Source organism: Odontesthes bonariensis, chromosome 23 (genome assembly GCF_027942865.1).
Source record: "Odontesthes bonariensis isolate fOdoBon6 chromosome 23, fOdoBon6.hap1, whole genome shotgun sequence".
Taxonomy (NCBI): Eukaryota; Metazoa; Chordata; class Actinopteri; order Atheriniformes; family Atherinopsidae; genus Odontesthes; species Odontesthes bonariensis.
Genome location: NC_134528.1, coordinates 29,882,704 through 29,901,882, shown reverse-complemented (window position 1 = coordinate 29,901,882; position 19,179 = coordinate 29,882,704). Strand labels below are relative to the sequence as shown.

General features: G+C 43.2%; 1 protein-coding gene across 8 annotated transcripts in view; it reads right to left on the bottom strand.

The window, feature by feature from the left end:
• Positions 1 to 19,179, bottom strand: part of ryr2a (ryanodine receptor 2a (cardiac)) — a 287,428-nt gene that overhangs the window by 180,293 nt on the left and 87,956 nt on the right. For all 8 annotated transcript variants that reach the window (XM_075456990.1, XM_075456994.1, XM_075456991.1 and 5 more), the window contains exons 14-15: positions 3,820 to 3,955; positions 3,006 to 3,101 (exon numbers count right to left, since the gene is read on the bottom strand). In XM_075456990.1, the coding sequence (XP_075313105.1) occupies positions 3,006 to 3,101; positions 3,820 to 3,955 (232 nt within the window). The remainder of the gene's footprint in view (positions 1 to 3,005; positions 3,102 to 3,819; positions 3,956 to 19,179) is intronic.

Here is a 19,179-nt window from a genome sequence, read left to right as displayed (position 1 = left end):
CTTTTACAGTTGAGAACCATGGCCTCAGATGTGGAGGGATTCTCATCTTGGACACTTCACACTCATTTTCAAACCACTCCAATGTGCACTGGAGGTCATGGCTTGAAGAGGCTTACAGTACCACATAAGGACATGAGATGAAACCTAAGAGACCTAATAACCCTCAGCTGCAACTCCAGTACCTATACCTTTTTCCAAGTCCACAAAACACATGCAGACTGAATGTTCAAACTCTTATGAGCCTCTCAGCATCTCCATAAGGGGTACAGATCTGGGGTTTGTAGAGAAACAGGAGGCCAGGAGAGAGCTGCATTTATGTTTATGTTAAATAAACAGGTGTAAATAAGCAATAAATATGTTTGTATTGCATGTATGCTATTAATGTAACCTCTCAATCACAGAATTAACAATGCATGCAATCATCGTCTCGTTCGTCTCCATGACGTCTCCATTGCACAACAGGGGCCCAGTACATCCGTCCTGGGCGTTAGTTTTCTTGTCCGAGTTTTCCCTCTCGTAAGTGACTTGCCAGCCAAGGCTGAAGAGCCTTGGTTTCCTCTGGTTTGTTTTCCTTCCCCAGGGCTCCTAACAAGCATGTTTTTGGGGGGTGAGAGGAAGCTGGAGCACCAAGAGAGAAACCACACATACACGTGGAGAACAAGCAAACTCCACACAGAAAAGCCCCAGCCGGGAATCCAACCTGGAACCGAAAATGGAACCGAACCTGGAACCCTCTTGGTGTGAGACGATGGTGCTAACCACCGTGAAGCCCTAAATGTATGCAATTAAAATGAAAATGTGACGGGAAGTGTAACGTTTTCCAGATGACTTTAACAAAAATAGCCCACCAAATGTTCATACATTGAGGAAAGTTAACACAAGAGGGCTGTAGTTATGAAATATGAAGACAGTTGAGTGGGCACACCAAGAATGAGCTCATGTTTTTAAAAAATACAGGAAGGACAGAAAAATAAACATATAGTTTCTGATATTAGATCACAATGGTATATTGGACAAACAGGAAAGAATTAAAGAAAAAAAAAAGAAATGATGGTGATTAGGAGGGGCCACTTAACAAATAAAGAAGAATATTTTTTATTTTTTATACTGTTTCGGAAATGTTTCACTGCATGTTTGGCCTGTATTTCGATGTTGGCTAAATAAATGCACCCTGCTTGCAAATTTCTGTCTACAGAATATTATTTCTATTCCTCTTGTTTCTTGATTCTATCTTAGCCACTGATATAATAGAATACTCATTTGAGAACTTTCAAGACCAGACTTTGAACCTGCATGCCAGTTTGACTGAGGTGTATTGACTATTTTAATTTAACTACAGGTCCATCATCATGACCCAGACTTCGTAAAAATTCACACTCCTAATGCTGAAATTCTTAAAAAAAACAAAACAATTCTCTGAATTGGGAGTTACCCTGCAAATTAGAGTGGATCCTTGTGAAGATAAAAGTCATTCATAAAAAAGCTACAGATTAGATTGAGCAGGGATCATGTCTGTCAACATGTATTCACACAGCACCTTTTCAAGAAGAATTAAACTCAAAGCTTTCAAATAGAATGAAAAGAAAAACAAACAAGGTTACGATTACACATAACAGTAAAATATTTATAAAATCAGCAATAAAACAAAAAAGGCTCATAAGAACTGCCTATATAAGTCCATATAGAGTGTATTTACAAGACGAGTAAGGAGCATTATAAAAAAAAGTAGTACACTAAAAGTTCAGTGAGTAAGTGATAAGCTCTTTCAAAAAGGTAAGTTTTGAGCTTATCTGCTTGCATCTGCAACACAGTGTAAAAATAACACCAGAAATTAAAGTAACGACGAAGTTAAGATTTTTCACAACTGGGACCAGTTCCATCCACCACTGAAGAGGCAAGTCAGCCAAGACAGCCCCACAATGTCTTCAGTATCTCAGTGCAAATCTCATCCACTACCAGCATCCTACCACAGGAAGCTTTTTGACTGCCTTGGCAACCTTTAGTTAGTCAAGACTTTTATTGTCATGTAGAGATACACAGAAATAACTCCTCTGCATTTAACCCATGCAGGTTGGCACCTGTTGAACACACACATGCACATGCACATGCACATGGTCACACACTGATGGAGACAGAGGCTATATTCACTGGAGCGGTGGGCGCCCATTCACAGCGCCCGGGAACAGCGCCAATCAACATCACAGAGAACCTCTAATGGTAAACATAAACTCTATGTTGGTTGAAAAAGTTCAGAAATCCTCGAATTTTCATAGGAGAATTGTTAAACTTAAATGGTAATACACAAATAAATAAATAGTAAAAGTTAATACTTAAAAGTTCCAATAGAAAGCATCCTAACAAGTCCCCAGCAAACATTGCTTTAAACATCATCTGTATTATGTACCAAACATTAGGGAGATGTATGAAAAACTCTAAAGTATTAGACTAAATCAACCTAGCCACAGTCTGTTCACCCTGCTTTAATTTTATTTTCACCAACATTTTGTTTTTTGAGTATTGTAAAAAGAAACTACCTCAGACAGAAAAATCAGTGGTTGAACGAAAACAATTAAATTAATGTTCAAGTTTGACTACATGCCCATTTGATGAGATCATTGCAATACACAATGTACTGTATGTTTTCGTTTTTTTATGTTGACTATACACAGGCATCTTTTTCCCTTTGACAATTGCCTAACAAACATCCTATGGATCAAATCTGGATCTGCATCCCAAAAAATGTTTTAATAATTTGAAGCGGAGCATAACTATTCATAGAAGACATGAATAAATACAAGTATGTATGTGTATGTAAATATATGTGTACTTTATGTGCCTATTTATGTACGTTTGTGTGTGTATGTGTGTACACACACATGTAGATAGGCATCTGTGTGAGTATTTATGTATTTATCATGATTATTCAACCTTCTAACTTTAGGCTTAGAGGAAAGTATAACATAATTGATGTTTTTTTATATCTTGTCAGAGATAAGCTGACTTACCTGAAGAGGCCTCCAGTTGCTCCAGTCTACTTATCAGCCAGTCCAATGAACCAGAAAACTGGGCGCAGTTTTTCCTGTTTCCTCTGATAAGTGCAGCTGGGAGTAGTAAGGGGAGAAGACACGTGCCATCAGTGGGAGCCATTGGTGTGTATTAATGCTAGACAGGAAAACTAACAAAAACTCTCCTTACCATTATCACATCTGTGTGCATATGTATGGAAGTTTTTCTGTGCCATCAGAGTTTGAATACGAATTTCTAATATCGAATTTTTACAGCATCAAAATCAGACTTTGAATTTGAAAAACCAACAGTGTAAAAAAAAATTCAGTGGAAAAAGAACCAGACTTTACATCCGGGTAAACAGGGAGAAGCAATCGATCCCTGTCTCAATTCATCCAACGGCAGCCAATCAAGTTACGCTACATTGGACAGATCAGCCGTGTCCACCAACGCGGGTGATGGTGCTTCAGTGAGTGAGTTTACTTTATTTGCCATTTGTGTTAGTAAAATTGAGTAATAGATAGTACTAATATCTATTGAGCTGATCTGATGAATTGAGACAGGGATCGATTGCTTCTCCCTGTTTACCCGGATGTTGAGCCTGGTTCTTTTTCCACTGAATTTTTTTTTTCCACTGTTGGTTTTTCAAATTCAAAGTCTGATTTTGATGCTTTAAAAATTCAATATTAAAAATTCGTATTCAAACTCTGATGGCACAGAAAAACTTCCATACATATCTGCCCTCTGGTTGCATCACTTTTATAAACTCACTGTTCCATTGTGTGTGTGTGTGTGTGTGTGTGTGTTTTTTACCCAGTAGTTGATATAGGGAGTTGAGGATAGAGCTCCAGGCCTCTGCATCTTCCCTTCCAACTACCTCGGCAAAATGAGCTGCACTGCTATACACATGAAGACGATCAATACACTCCAGTACCAGGGTGATCATCCCCTACAGACACAGATGTGGTTGACTTAGCTCCTTTATACTAGAATAGAATAGATCTTTATTTGTCATTGTGTAAATACACTAAGTACAATAGAACAAAATTAAAGGTATATTTCCTGGTGCCAAAGAAGTACAAAAATCAAGGATAAAGTTAATCTAAAAGCAATACAAATATTTAAATAAATAAGATAAAATCGGTATAGATCATTAGTAGCTTCATGTCATTATACATGTAACAAAGGGAGATTCACATTTCCAGGTCCAAGCTATGCATTTTCGAGAAACGCTTAGAGATTTGGTCAGAACTTTCACAAAGATTTCCCAATGAGCAAAGGCCCTGTGTGTTAAGGAAGGGTATTACAGAGGTAATACCAAAAAGGACTTAATACAAGTCCAGGTACAGTGTAGAAACCCCCCCACCTGTATAAGCTTCATTTTTACATAAATCTAACCAGACCTGTTACCCAACAGTGACTTTCAAATCTGATTCCCATCTCTCTCTGAATTTATGCAAACATGGCTTGTGGCCCAAACTTAACAAACAGGAGTATGTGTATTTAAAAAGAAAAAAGAAACCTCTGTACTTTCCAGGCTACAAAAAAAGTTCATCCTAAAGTTTAATTCTGCTTTCAGTAAGAGTTATTGCTTAAGATAACAGAATAATTCAATTCAATTCAATTCAATTAAAAAAAACTTTATTTATCCCAGAGGGAAATTAAATGTTGATGTAACTCAATTAAATCAAGGAGTTATTATAGATGCTGATGGCTGTGGGCAGGAAAGATTTCCTGTAGCGGTCCGTTTTGCATCCAAACTGAAGAAGCCTTTGACTGAAGAGACTCTGTTTTCCGATAACAGTCTCATTGAGAGGATGTTCAGGGTTGTCCATAATTCTCTTGATTTTATGCAAAATCCTTCTTTGCATTATTGTCTCCAGAGGTTCCACAGTCGTCCCCAGAACAGAACCAGCCTTCTTTATCAGGTTGTTGAGTCTTTTTAGGTCCCTGGTTCTGATGCTGCCTCCCCAACAGATGACGCCAGAAAAAATGACGCTCTCAACAACAGACTTGTAGAAGATCTGCAACATCTTGTTGCAAACCTTGAAGGACCTTAGCTTCCTCAAGAAGTACAGTCTGCTCTGTCCTTTCTTGTAGATGGCTTCACTGTTGTGTCTCCAGTCCAGTCTGTTGTCCAGATGAACACCAAGATATTTATATTCCTCAACCACCTCCACTTCTTCTCCCATGATGGAAACAGGGTTTGATCTGACCCTGTTTCTCCTGAAATCTACAATCATCTCCTTTGTTTTGTTAACATTCAAGATGAGATGATTGTTCCCACACCATGCCACAAAGCGGTCCACCAGCTCTCTGTGGAAGCTGAGCTTCTTGTCCATCTCTGATACACCCGACAACTGCAGAGTCATCTGAATATTTCTGTAGATGACAGGAGTCTGACTTGTACTGGAAGTCTGAAGTGTACAGAGTGAAAAGGAATGGTGAGAGTACAGTCCCCTGTGGTGCTCCTGTGTTGCTGATTACCTGGTTAGACACACAATTCTTCAGTCTGACAAACTGTGGTCTGTTTGTCAGGTAGTCATTAATCCAGGTGATTGTTGAGGCCTCCACCAGAGTCTTCTGGAGTTTCAGACGAAGCAGATCAGGCTGAATTGTGTTAAATGCACTGGAGAAATCAAAGAACATGATCTTCACAGTGCTGCCTGCTTTGTCCAGATGACAGTGGGTTTGTTGAAGCAGGTGTATGATAGCGTCTTCAACTCCAACTCCATGGCGATAAGCAAACTGCAGGGGGTCCTGATATGTGCTGGTTTGCTTACACAGGTGGGTCAACAGGAGTCTCTCCAGGACCTTCATGATGTGGGATGTCAGGGCAACAGGTCTGTAGTCATTGATGACTGAAGGGTGAGTTTTCTTTGGTACCTGAACCAGACAGGATGTCTTCCACAACAGTGGTACCTTCTCTTGGGTCAAGCTAAGGTTGAAAAGGTGTTGCAGAATCCCACAGAGCTGCTCTGCACAGGCCTTCAGGACTCTGGGGCTGACACCATCTGGACCTGCAGCCTTGTTCCGGTTCAGTCTCTCCAACTGCCTCTTCACCTGACTTTTAGAAACAGAAAAGTGGGAGGGGGAGGCAAAGGGGACAGCAGCATCTCCTGATTTGGTTGAAGACAAACTAGTGGAAGCAGAAGAATCCATGACTGAGGTGGAGGTGGAGATGTTACAGGAAAGCTGTGGGTCAGAGGAGGGTGGGATGTCTCTTTGGCTGGGAACAGGAGGGGAGGATGGTGAGCTTGTTCCTGAACTGAACCTGTTGAAGAATGTGTTCAGCTCATTTGCTCTGTCCAGACTTCCATCCATCCGATCCTCCCTCTGCTTGAGGCCTGTGATCTTCTTCATTCCTGACCACACATCTCTGATATTGTTCCTCTGCAGTTTACTCTCAAGCTTCTTTCTATACACCTCCTTGCTCTCTCTAATCTTGACTTTGAGCTGCTTCTGTATACTCCTCAGTAACTCCCTGTCTCGCTCCCTAAAGGCTCTTTTTTTCTTGTTCAATAGTTCCTTTAGCTCACTGATGATCCAGGGTTTGTTATTAGGGAAGCATCTCACTGTTCTGGTGGGGATGGTGTTGTCCACACAGAAGTTTATATAGTCAGTCACACACTCAGTCATGGCATTAAAGGATAAGACCGGTTTTTTGACATTGGGCCCTTGATTTCACATTATAACATGATGTTCTACTCACCCCTGCTTGTTGTTGAACATTTGGAGCTGTTCCGAAGATATTCGAGAGGCGTCTGGCTGCTCTCTTGAGATATTCGGCCATGAAACGGTTTCCTATGGGCAAGCTTATACAGGCACAAACTATGCTGTTTATAATTTATTAATTACTGTACATTAGCACTGATAACGTGGAGGTGCGTCGCTTACTTAAAAAAATCCGGGTTATTGTAATTTTGATTTTTTTTGTCGTAAAGTGGGTGTTACTGACGTCCTCCTCGTGCTACTGCCACAGACAGCCCACAGACCTGCTGCCTATTTATTCATTCGGCTAAAATTCAAAATTAGTAACCCGGATTTTTTTAAGTAAGCGACGCACCTCCACGTTATCAGTGCTAGTGTACAGTAATTAATAAATTATAAACAGCATAGTTTGTGCCTGTATAAGCTTGCCCATAGGAAACCGTTTCATGGCCGAATATCTCAAGAGAGCCGCCAGACGCCTCGCGAATATCTTCGGAACAGCTCCAAATGACCAACAACAAGCAGGGGTGAGTAGAACATCATGTTATAATGTGAAATCAAGGGCCCAATGTCAAAAAACCGGTCTTATCCTTTAATGTCCTCTCCATGTGGCATACAAAGAGAAATCCAATCAGTTGCATCAAAACAACCCTGTAAGGCTTCTTCAGCTTCCTGTGACCACTTTCTAACAGTCCTTTTTGTGACAGGTAGTCTCTGGACAAGGGGTTTATATGCTGAACAGAGAAAAACAAGGTTGTGATCTGATTTTCCCAGGGGAGGTCATGATTTGGAAATGTATGAATCCTTGACATTTGTGTAAAACAAATCCAATGTCTTGTTTTCTCTGGTAGAGCAGCAGACAAACTGTTGAAAAGTTGGCAGTGTAGCAGAGAATGAGGCATGATTAAAATCACCAGATATTGCCACAAAAGAATTGGGGTGTTGTGTCTGTATCTTAGCAACAACGGAACTGATGACATCACATGCAGTGTCGGCAACAGCTGAGGGTGGAATGTAAACAGCCACCAAAACAACACTGGTGAACTCTCTTGGCAAATTATATGGACGAAAACTTACTGCCAATAGTTCAATGTCAGGACTGCAGAGACGACTCTTCACAGTAACATGTCCTGGGTGACACCATCTGTTGTTGACAAGCACTGCCAATCCACCCCCTTTCCTTTTCCTGCTACTCTTTAAATCTCGATCTGCTCGTACAGTCAGGAAGCCCGGCAGAGAGACGGGGATATGATCCTGCAGCCATGTCTCAGTAAAACACATAATGCTACATTCCCGATATTCTTGCTGAGTCCTTGTCAAGGCTAGAAGTTCATCCAACTTGTTAGCTAATGATCTTACATTGCCCATGATGATGGATGGCAGAGATGGTTTGAACTTCTTCTTTCTCTCTCTCCTCTTTGCTCCTGCTCTGCATCCACGACGCCTCCTTTTCAATTCCAGTGGGATTTCTGGCTTCAGTTGTTGAATTATTTCTGCTTTTCCAATGTTAATCAGCTGCTCCCTGTTGTAAACCACCCTGTTGCTATGGTTATGCATCATAACAAAAGAGCAAAATATACAAAAGTATTGGGAAAAATCAATCCAGCTGCACAGCATCCAAGGCAGGAAGGAACAGTTGTCCAAAAAATGCAATTTCTTCCAAGAAAAAACAGGAATGAAATTTAGAAAAAAAAGAAAATATCAATGTGAGGTACAGAGCTACTCCAACGTGCTGCCACCCTCAGCGGCGCATTCTAGAACATATAATGTATTATTGGGTAAATCATATTTATCTGTGATTTAAATAGACACAAAAAAGTATATTTTTGTGGTAGTCCTCCAGATGATCATTCATTTCAGGATACCAAATCTATAGATTCTTATTGTTTATAGTCAAGAGTATGAGTTTGTTTTGTCTAAGAAGATTTTCTGATTATAGTCTAACTTTCCAACGAAGAGATGTAAGGGTCGACTGCCCATCTGAATCTTTTTTCTTTCTTGTCTCTTGAAAATAAGGTTATCAGATTTAGAAGGTGTTCTGTAATTCAATTTAAAGAAAACATTCACAAAACACTTGCTCTTTTGGAAAAATCTAACAAACTTTTTCCCTATATAACCTTCACTAAATAGCTAGAGAGATGCTGACAGATCTCTGAAGTTACCCAGGCTCCGCCCTCGCAGTGACGCAACACCTTCGGCTCTGCTACACTTACTCAGGCAAACTGCTCATTCAGGTGGATTCAAGTTCCCGAAAAAATGGGAACTCCACCCACTTTGTCGGGAAGCAATCAACTTTGAGCAGCGCCAACGGCCCAGGGTAGAGGCGTGTTCAAGGTAGTGACGTGGTTGAACTGCGACTCAACTCATGGATTGTACACGGAAGCGCTTCATTCAATATCAACATGGAGCAGCGTCAAGCTTTTGACACTGCTGTAGATAATGTAATGAAAGTGTTCGACGGGAGATTCTCGTTAAAAATCGAGCAAAGAACAGCCCTTGAATCATTTCTTGACAGGAAAGACGTTTTCGCCTTGCTCCCTACTGGCTTTGGTAAGAGTTTAATCTACCAGTCAGCCCCGCTGGTAGCTAAATCATACGTCAGAGGAAAGATTGGTGTGATTGGCTTAAGCTTAGGCACAGCCTTTTCTGGCCACAACCAGTAGCAACCCGAGGGAGGCGGGTTGACCAGGCCATTTCGAATCGTATTCGTTATTGTCTTGGTCAGACCAGAATCTCGAAGAGATTTGAAAGTCTATGTTAATCAGGCTACTCTGAAGTCACGATTTTGATGACATCATTGCCCAAATAGTGAATGAAAATGTTAGGTTTTGTTATGGCCATGGGGTTTCAGTTAATAGGTTTTGGTATTCTAGTTTATTCTTTGTCCTTTAATATCTTGGTTCCCATGTTATCATCACTGTTCTATGTTCTAACCCATTGTCTTCCAATTCTCCATCTTCTTTGTGATTTTTGTTAATTTGGATTACCTGTTCCACAGTGCCCTTAGTTTGTTTAAAAAAGAACTTTTTGCCTCATCATTAGTTTACCTCCAGCTTGTCTACATTTGGGTCCAACTTCATCTTTTCCACCATGGATCACAGGAGTAAGCACTGGCCAGGAGCCAGGAGCCAGGAGCCAGGAGATTTGCTTTCCTCAGAGGACTTTTTAAAGTTACACATAGCCATTAAAGCCTCGTTTCCACTATGCAGTCCGGTACGGGTCGGGTCACTTTGGGGTCAGCTTCCCACTGTACAAAGGGGACCCTCAGGGGTGGGCGGAGTGCGTGCCGAAGCGTAAATAGCATCCATAATTTGGAACCCTTTCCAAGCTTCTTCAGCTTAAGGCCACACTGGCTCGCGGTCCGGTTGAAACCACTCTCTGCCATTTTTGCGGCAATCAGCTGGAAACCTTTTTGGTTTGGCACAGCGCCATCGAGCTCCCGCTGCACAGCCTCCTCACCAACACCGGAGAGCAGAGCCTGGAACCGGTCCTGTGTGCTAGGTACCCCAAGCAAAAGGGTTACAAGAATGGTAACGGTACGGTACGCTTTCGCGTAATGGAAACACTGAAATAAGCAAACCGTTCCGACCCGACCCGTACTGGACTGCATAGTAGGGGTGCAACGGATCAAAAATCTCACGGTTCGGATCGTTCCTCGGATCAGAGTCACGGATCGGATCATTTTTCGGATCAGCAAAAAACAAAAACAAACAAAAAAAAAAACAAATAAACATGTTTTGTCTTTTGAAATATATAAAATCAACTTAAAGTGCACAATTAACATCTTCTTTTCAACATAATCAAAGAAAAACAACTTAAAGTGCAACATAAAAACACACCGATAGCGTTTGTGATCGCTTTAGCCCGGTCAGATTGTGAAGGAAGGGGCTGCCTAAATGCCGCGGTGATGAGCGGTTGTTCACCCGCTTTCGGTTTCACTCCTGTCAGTGAAACACCGGGGTGATGTCGCTGCAAAGTCTGCACCGAAGTCTAGTCTACTTTTATTTTCCATGCCCACTGTTCTACATGTTTTACGCTGAGGACAATAAATCACAAACGAGCCATAGGACTGTTTGCTTAATGAAGAGGGAACTGTTGTAGACTTTTACCCAGAGCGTGGAAAGTAGCTCTGTCCCTGGAAACTAGCAGGAATGGTAACGGCTGTGTGAGGACTGAACATGCGCACAATTTTTTTTTTTTCATAAAGCAATCCGCGGATCATGTGTGTGCCGAACCGAAATAATTGATCCGAACGGATCACGGATCAATGATGATCCGTTGCACCACTACTGCATAGTGGAAACACGCCATAAGGCTACTGTGGATTGTTTGGTTAAACTCTTGGGACTGTGGGCCAGATTGAGGGTAGCAGAGGAGCTACTGGATGAGCTGCATGCAAGGTCTTGGCTTCTCTTGTCTCTTGGTGTAGCAGACCTTCTGGAAGAAGCTAAGGCTGAAGAAAGCCCACCTTTAGCTGACATTTTCACGCTTGTGCCTGGGTATGCAGTCTCTACATGGCCTGGCTCTTCAGTCTCTTTGCAATTCCACTGTGACATCTCTCAGCTCCAAACAACTTCACCTTGCCATCTTTTCTCTACCTCAGTCTTCACCAGGGCCTACACCTCTGCTCAGTCTTCACCAGAGCCAGTCTGTGCCCAGGTCCAAGCCACTGGGGTCCACGCCAGTTCCTGCTCAGGGCTTAGCAGACGCCATGCAAGAACCAGGGCCGGAACTCTATCTGTTGGGTTCCAGGTTTGCAGGCTCCCTGGTCCCTCTATTCCATGTCTCTGACGCGGTCAAGGGGGGCCAGCCTTGGTAACCAGCCTCTGGTGGAGGACCAACCTGCAGTTCTCGTTTGAGAGGGGTTTCTACAAAATGATGACTCCCTGCTGACAAGCCTTCAGGTACAATCCTGCTTCACCTTTTGTCTTGTTACATTTTTGTTCAAACCTCACAAACAACTGCTTTATTTCGCAGACCAATCGGTGACTAAGAGGACACAAGCTGGATCTGTAGGGATGGCTCAGGTAATCCTGAAACATCCCATAGTTAACCTGCTATAGGCCTAGACTGCTGGGGGGCCTCATCTGTCACACCTTTCCTCACTTTACTCTCTTTATGTATATGTGATATTATTGTGGTCATTAACTCGTGTTTCCCTGTTCCAACAGATATCCTTTGAATGGTGTTACAGTGCCGCCGCCGCTGCGGCCCTCCCCCCCTTTCTGTCTTCTCAAACCCCAGCTGGTCGAGGCGGATGGCCACCCTTCCTGAGTCTGGTTCTGCCAGAGGTTTCTTCCTGTTAAAAGGGAGTCGTTTCTCTCCACAGTCGCCTCAGGCACGCTCAGGCCGGGAGATTGGACCGAAAAACAAAAAGTTTTCAGTGCAATCTGTTGGTTTTCTTAGCTAGGAAATTGTTTTTGAATTGGCTCTATATGAACGAATTGGATTATTTTATGAATTATGATTATTATTAATTAATTGAATTCCAATTGGCTTGAATTGGACTTACTATCTAAGTGTCTTGAGATGACATTTGTTGTATTTGGCGCTATATAAATAAAAAAGAATTGAATTGAATTGAACAAGCCATCTCTGTCGTAGCTTCAGTACCAGAAATAATTTATTTGTCTAATTTACGGTTTCAGGCACCATCTTCTAAATAGAGCAACCAGTACCTTACAGAAAGAGAGCTATGACACGCTTTGAACTAAAACATTCCAGCACTGTCAATCAGTTTGAATGGGTTCTGGTGGGACGCAGCACAAAAACAACTATTTTCCCTGAATCTTTCGGTTAGTTATTGACCAATAATGTGCCTTGATTACTACACTGATCTAAATAAATTATTTTATGACTTGGAGGAAAATATGTGGCTGTAGATGCTTTGAGAAATGATTCATTCTTCTTTTCCGTGGAAAAACATATTTATTCTATATTTAATTCTTTGTTTTGCTCTGCAACCCTGTTTATTGTGCTTTTAGACAGAAAACAAATGTTGGAGGACTTCCGGTGTAGCAACTAATGGAGTAGGACGCGTTTTTTTGAGCTCCTGCAAAAACTTTTAAAATGTTTATTTAAGGCACACTTTTTCTATCTTCTCTCGGTGTCCGTGTTTTATACATCTAAACCCGTAATTTATAGTCGACTTCAGGTTGGTGAAAATGCCTAAAAAAATCAAACCAACTACATCTCCACCGCGGCCTGCTTCTCCCGTCGAATCCCCGCCTCGCAGTAGCTCCTCTAACAGAACCAGAGGAAGCCACAGGCGGCACCCCCACCTCCGACTTTAAGGATGAGCTGCTCTCTTCACTCCGCATCGAGATGGCGGCTATTTTCAAGACTGCGCTTCAAGAGGTCATGACTGAAAATTTGTCAGCCATCAAGTCTGAGCTGCAGGCAGTGAAGTCAGAGCTATCTAGCAGCATTACAACTATCCAGTCTGATATGCGCGCTCTGAAGGACACCGTAGGTGAGATGGAGGGGTCACTTTCCACATGCACCGATGACATCGCTACGCTAAAGGCTAAAGTGAATCATCTATCAGCAGAAATGATAAGACTGGACAATAAATGCGATGATTTGGAGGCAAGATCTTGGCGCAATAACATCCGGGTAGTGGGAGTTCCCGAGGACTCTTCCAGCTTTTCTAACATTACAGCAACAGCTGTCTCCTCTCTGCTCAAGGATGCTTTTAAACTTGAGAAGGAGCCTCTTGTGGACCGCGCTCATCGCACTCTCCAGCCGAAGCCGAAACCCGGAGAGCGCCCTCGCCCCATAATTGCCCGTTTACACTACCACACAGATTGTGTCGACATTTTGCGGCGAGCCAGGGCCCAGCAACGGATCAAAATCGGGGACATGAGTTTATCTGTCTTTCCCGACCATACTCCGAGGACGGCTCGCGCCAGAGCCGCCTTCAATGATGTCCGCCGCCAGCTCCGAGAGATACCCGGGATACGTTTTGGACTGCTTTATCCGGCGCGCCTCCGGGTCACACACAACGGAGCCGAGAAGGAGTTCAAATCACCCGAAGAGGCCATGACATTTACCAAGACACTCACCAAGTAAAGAAACTGAGCTAAGGTACACGTTATTGATGTGGTATTGACGCTTCACAGTTAATATTATGGTCAGTCATTACTTTCTCAATTCATATGGGCGTTGCTGCCATTTTTTCTCTATTTCAGACTTACAGTCTGTCTTTAGTAGGTTTGTTCTTTTCTTTTTTTTTTTTTTAAGGCTACTTCATTTATTTCATCATAATATATATATTATGTGGTTCTCAGTTTAACTTGGATTTGATTTTTGTGCCCTGCTGTTAAATGTTGCTAAGTTTGCAGGAGCTCTAACTGAGGGCTGACTGTTACTATTAGGCTAAAAACCGTAAGCATTTGTTTTAGGGATTTGACTCCTTGTGGAGTTAGCACTGGGTTCTCCATCGTTTGGGGATGGGGTCGTTGTAAGTGCTGTGTGGTGGGGGGGGTGCTCAGTCTGTAAGCGTTTTTATTTTATTTTTTTTATTACTCTTATTACTTTTATTACTACTTTTCTCTCTTCCCTTTTGGTGTATTTTGTTATGCTTTTCTTCTTTTCTCTGCTTTCCACTTTCCTCCCTCTCTGGGGGTCCACATTCAGTCTATTTCTATGTCTAAGAACTTAATGTATGGCCACTAATCCTAGAACACCAATCAGATCTTCTGTGAGATTTTTGAGCTGGAATATTAAAGGCATGGAGAGTCCAATTAAGAGATCAAGGATATTTGCTCATTTGAAGAATCTTAAAGCTGACATGGTATTTTTGCAGGAAACCCACATGCGCAACAAAGATCAGGTCAGACTTAAATGCCCCTGGGTTTCTGAGGTGTTCCACTCAAATTTTAACTCTAAAGCCAGGGGGGTTGCCATTTTAATCGGGAGGTCAATTCAGTTTTCAGCTTCTAAGGTTATTTCAGACAAAAACGGCAGATAATTAATTGTTACAGGTACACTATTTCATGTTCCTATTTTATTAGTTAACATATATGCCCCCAATTTCGATGATCCACACTTTATGAATAAGCTTTTTGAATGTCTTCCCTCATTGGATAGCAGCCTCCTTATATTTGGAGGGGATATGAATTGTGTAATTGATCCCAATCTAGACCGTTCTAACCCACGTACTTTGACTCCATCATTAATGTCGAGATCACTTTCAGACTTCATGTCTAAGAATGGTTGTACTGATCCTTGGAGATTTCATAACCCTCACGCTAAGGAATATTCATTCTTTTCACAGATGCATTAGACTTACTCTCGGATTGATTATTATTTTATTGATGCTAAATTAATTTCCAAAGTGTTGACTGTTAATTACCACCCTATTGTTATCTCTGATCATGCCCCTCTCTCTTTAGATATTCAGTTTTCCTCACAATCCAGATACCCACCATCATGGAGATTCAATACTTTACTTCTTTCAGATGATAAATTCAATAAACTTATTGCAGCCAAAATTGACGATTTTATCGCCATAAATCAAAATGAGATGGAACCAATTTCAAGCTCACTGCTGTGGGAATCATTAAAAGCATACCTGCGGGGACAAATTATCTCCTATTCTGCCCATTTGAACAAGTCCCGTAAAACCAAATTACAAGAACTTTCTATTAATATTACTAAACTGTACCAACAACTTGCTATTAACCCCTCTTCCTGTTTACTTAAACAGACTTGCAGACTGAATTTGATTTCATCACCATCACATATTATGAGTATGGTGACAAGGCAAGCCGGCTCCTGGCTCACCAACTACGGCGCCAGGCGGCCTCACGCATGATCTCTCAGATAAAAGATTTATCGGGCACACTGCATAAGGACCCCACCACTATTAATTCTTGGAGCAAATGCTTTCCTTTGCTGCTGTCACGAGTGAACGCTGGCGCGATTTGCTGCCGCTGCTCGCCGGTAACTTTTAAAGTTTTCAAACTCACCTGGAGCCTTTTTTCTGGCCGTCTACGCTACCCGAGCCCTCATCAATAATGTGGACCGGTAGGACATACATCCTGCTTGTCTGCGTCTGGCTCCTTCTACTGCCCGTTCACCTGCAAGTGGCGGGTTTGCTACAATACTCGGCCACTGACCTGCTCCAGCTGCGCTGTCACTCGCCTGGACCCGCGCCAGAGGCACTCCACCTTCACCCGATCATCATCTTCCAGCCTCGCCGGAGATACATCCACCGAGGGTCCCGCCGGGATTTCCAACACAACAGCTCAACAGCAATAAAATCCATCTGGTCCAGCTCTCGACGTCGCCCTCCACGCTCCACCAGCCGGGCTGTCGACCACAGCGTGTTAGCCCGCCTAGCTCGGTCGGCTAACATCACCATCAGCTGCGACAACACCTCACTCAACTTTGGACTACTCAACATCCGCTCACTGACATGCAAGGGACATCTCATCCAGGACCTCATCACCGACCGTAAGCTAGACTTTCTTTGCTTAACCGAGACATGGCAACAGCCCCAAGACTATTCACAGCTGACTGAATCCACTCCAAGTGGGTTTGTTTACACCTGTCAACCCCGTGTCTCTGGCCGGGGAGGAGGCTTCGAGATAATCTATCGCGAGAACTGTAAAGTCTCGCCGGTGCCCGTGCCAGTCTCGAGCTCGTTTGAGTCCATTGTCTGTCAGTTGTCTGGTCCCACTCCAACCATTATTGCCACTGTCTACCGCCCCCCAAAACCAAATAGTGACTTTTTAAATGATTTTACTGCTTTTCTCACACATCTATCCTCTCTCTCACCAAACATAATACTGCTGGGTGATTTTAGCATCCACATGGACAATACCAATCTGCCTCTCACCAAAGACTTCACTTCCTGTTTAGATGGTTCTGGATTTCATCAACATACCACTATTCCCACACACTCCAAAGGACATATTCTGGACTTAATCTGCTGCTCTGGTGTCACCCCTCTCAACATAACAGCTGATGAACTCCCCATAACTGACCACTTTCTCCTCTCATTTACAGTGAAGCTCACTCTCTCAATCGCTAAAACACCACGCCTCATTTCTTTCCGAAACATAAAGAACATTAATCCCTCCACTCTCACTGCAAGTATCCACTCTTCATGCCTCCTCGATATCAATCTGTCCACCCCTGATGACCTGGTCTCTCACTATAACACTGGTCTCCATAATATTCTTGATTCTCTGGCTCCACTGAAAAACCGATCTGTCTCCTTCACCATCTCCGCCCCCTGGTTCACCCCCGATCTCCGACTCCTGAAAGCCAAAGGACGACAACTGGAACGACTTTACAGAAAAACTGGTCTCACTATTCACAAAGAAATATACAATAACCACATCTTACAGTATAAGGACTTCATTGCCAGCACCAAATCACACTACTACTCCAGCCTAATCACTGCCAATCAAAGCAACTCTAAGTCACTTTTCTCCCTACTCAACAATACCACCAAACCCCAGGACTCTCTCCCCCCTCACCTCTACACAACCTCATTCTGCAATGCCATCATGTCATTTTTCACAGAAAAAAATCAAGAACATCCACCAGAACCTCGGATCAATACCTCACCTCAGCACCCCAGTCGACCTTCCCCCACCTACACACTCCCTCTCCTCCTTCCATCTCCCCACTCTCTCAGAAATCACAGAGCTCATCCAGAAATCCAAACCATCCACCTGTCAATTAGACCCCCTCCCAACCCAACTTGTCAAAACCTGCCTCCCTTCTCTGGTCCCTCTCATCTCCGCAATCATCCACACCTCCCTCACCACTGGAACTGTCCCTACACCTTTTAAAACTGCAGCCATTACCCCAATTGTAAAAAAACCTGGTGCTGACCCCTCCAACTTCAACAACCTCCGTCCTATCTCCAATCTACCCTTCATTTCCAAAATCCTCGAAAAAACAGTTGCCTCCCAGCTCCATTCTCACCTATCCCACAACAATCTGTATGAACAGTTCCAGTCCGGTTTCCGCCCACTCCATAGCACTGAAACAGCACTCATCAAAATCACCAATGACCTCGTCATGGCATCTGACTCTGGACTACTCACCATCCTCATCCTCCTCGACCTAAGTGCAGCCTTTGACACCATCTGCCACACCACCCTCCTCAGCAGGCTATCTTCCATTGGCATCACCCACACTCCCCTGGACTGGTTTACCTCCTACTTCTCTGGCCGCACTCAATTCATTCAACTCAAGACCCTCAAATCAACTCTCTCCCCCGTCACCTCAGGTGTGCCCCAGGGCTCTGTCCTGGGGCCCCTCCTCTTCATCATCTACCTCCTTCCCCTTGGCAATATCTTCCGCAAATTCAACATCCACTTCCACTGCTATGCTGATGACACCCAGCTCTACCTCACCACTAAACCTTCGTCCTCTCTCCCGCCCACCTCCCTCACAGATTGCATATCTGAAATAAAAGCCTGGTTCACCCAAAACTTCCTCAATTTAAACAGTAGCAAAAAGGAGGTTCTCCTCATTGGCACAAAATCCACTCTATCCAAAACCAACAGCTTCCCACTCACTATTGACAACTCCTCCGTCTCACCCCTCCCCCAGGTTAAGAGTCTGGGCGTCATCCTGGACAGTACACTATCCTTTCAATCCCATATCAATAACATTACCCGGTCAGCCTACTTCCACTTACGAAGCATCAACCGCCTCCGCCCTTCCCTTACGCCCCACACTGCTGCCATCCTTGTCCACAGCCTCGTCACCTCCCGCCTGGACTACTGTAACTCTCTCCTCTTTGGCCTCCCTCAAAAATCACTCCATAAACTTCAACTGGTCCAGAACTCAGCTGCCCGCATTATTACAAGAACCCCCTCTATCCACCACATCACCCCTGTCCTCAAACAGCTCCACTGGCTCCCTGTTCAGTTCCGTATTCAATACAAAGTTCTCCTAGTAACATTCAAGGCCCTTCACAATCTCGCCCCCCCATATCTGTCAGATCTCCTCCATGTTTCCACCCCCTCCCGCTCTCTCAGTTCCTCTTCTTCCACACACCTGTCTATCCCCTCCGCCCGTCTCACCACCATGGGCAGCAGAGCATTCAGCCGCTCTGCCCCCCGCCTCTGGAACTCTCTACCACCCCTGCTCAGAAACACAGACACACTCCCCCATTTCAAATCACAACTCAAAACTCATCTGTTTAAAACTGCCTATTCCATCTGATACAATTCCCTTCCCCCTTTTTTGTTGTAAATGATTTTCTGTGTTTTATTGATTTCTGGTGTTTTACTTCTTTTAATATTGATGTGTTTTATTTTGATGTTTTTTATCCACTTTGTAAGGTGACCTTGAGTGTCCAGAAAGTCGGCTCTTTAAAAATAAAATTTATTATTATTATTATTATTATTATTAATTCTGTTTTTCGTTCTTTCTATTCCTCGTTGTACACGTCTGAATCTCCACCTGACACCACTGAAATTAACTCGTTCC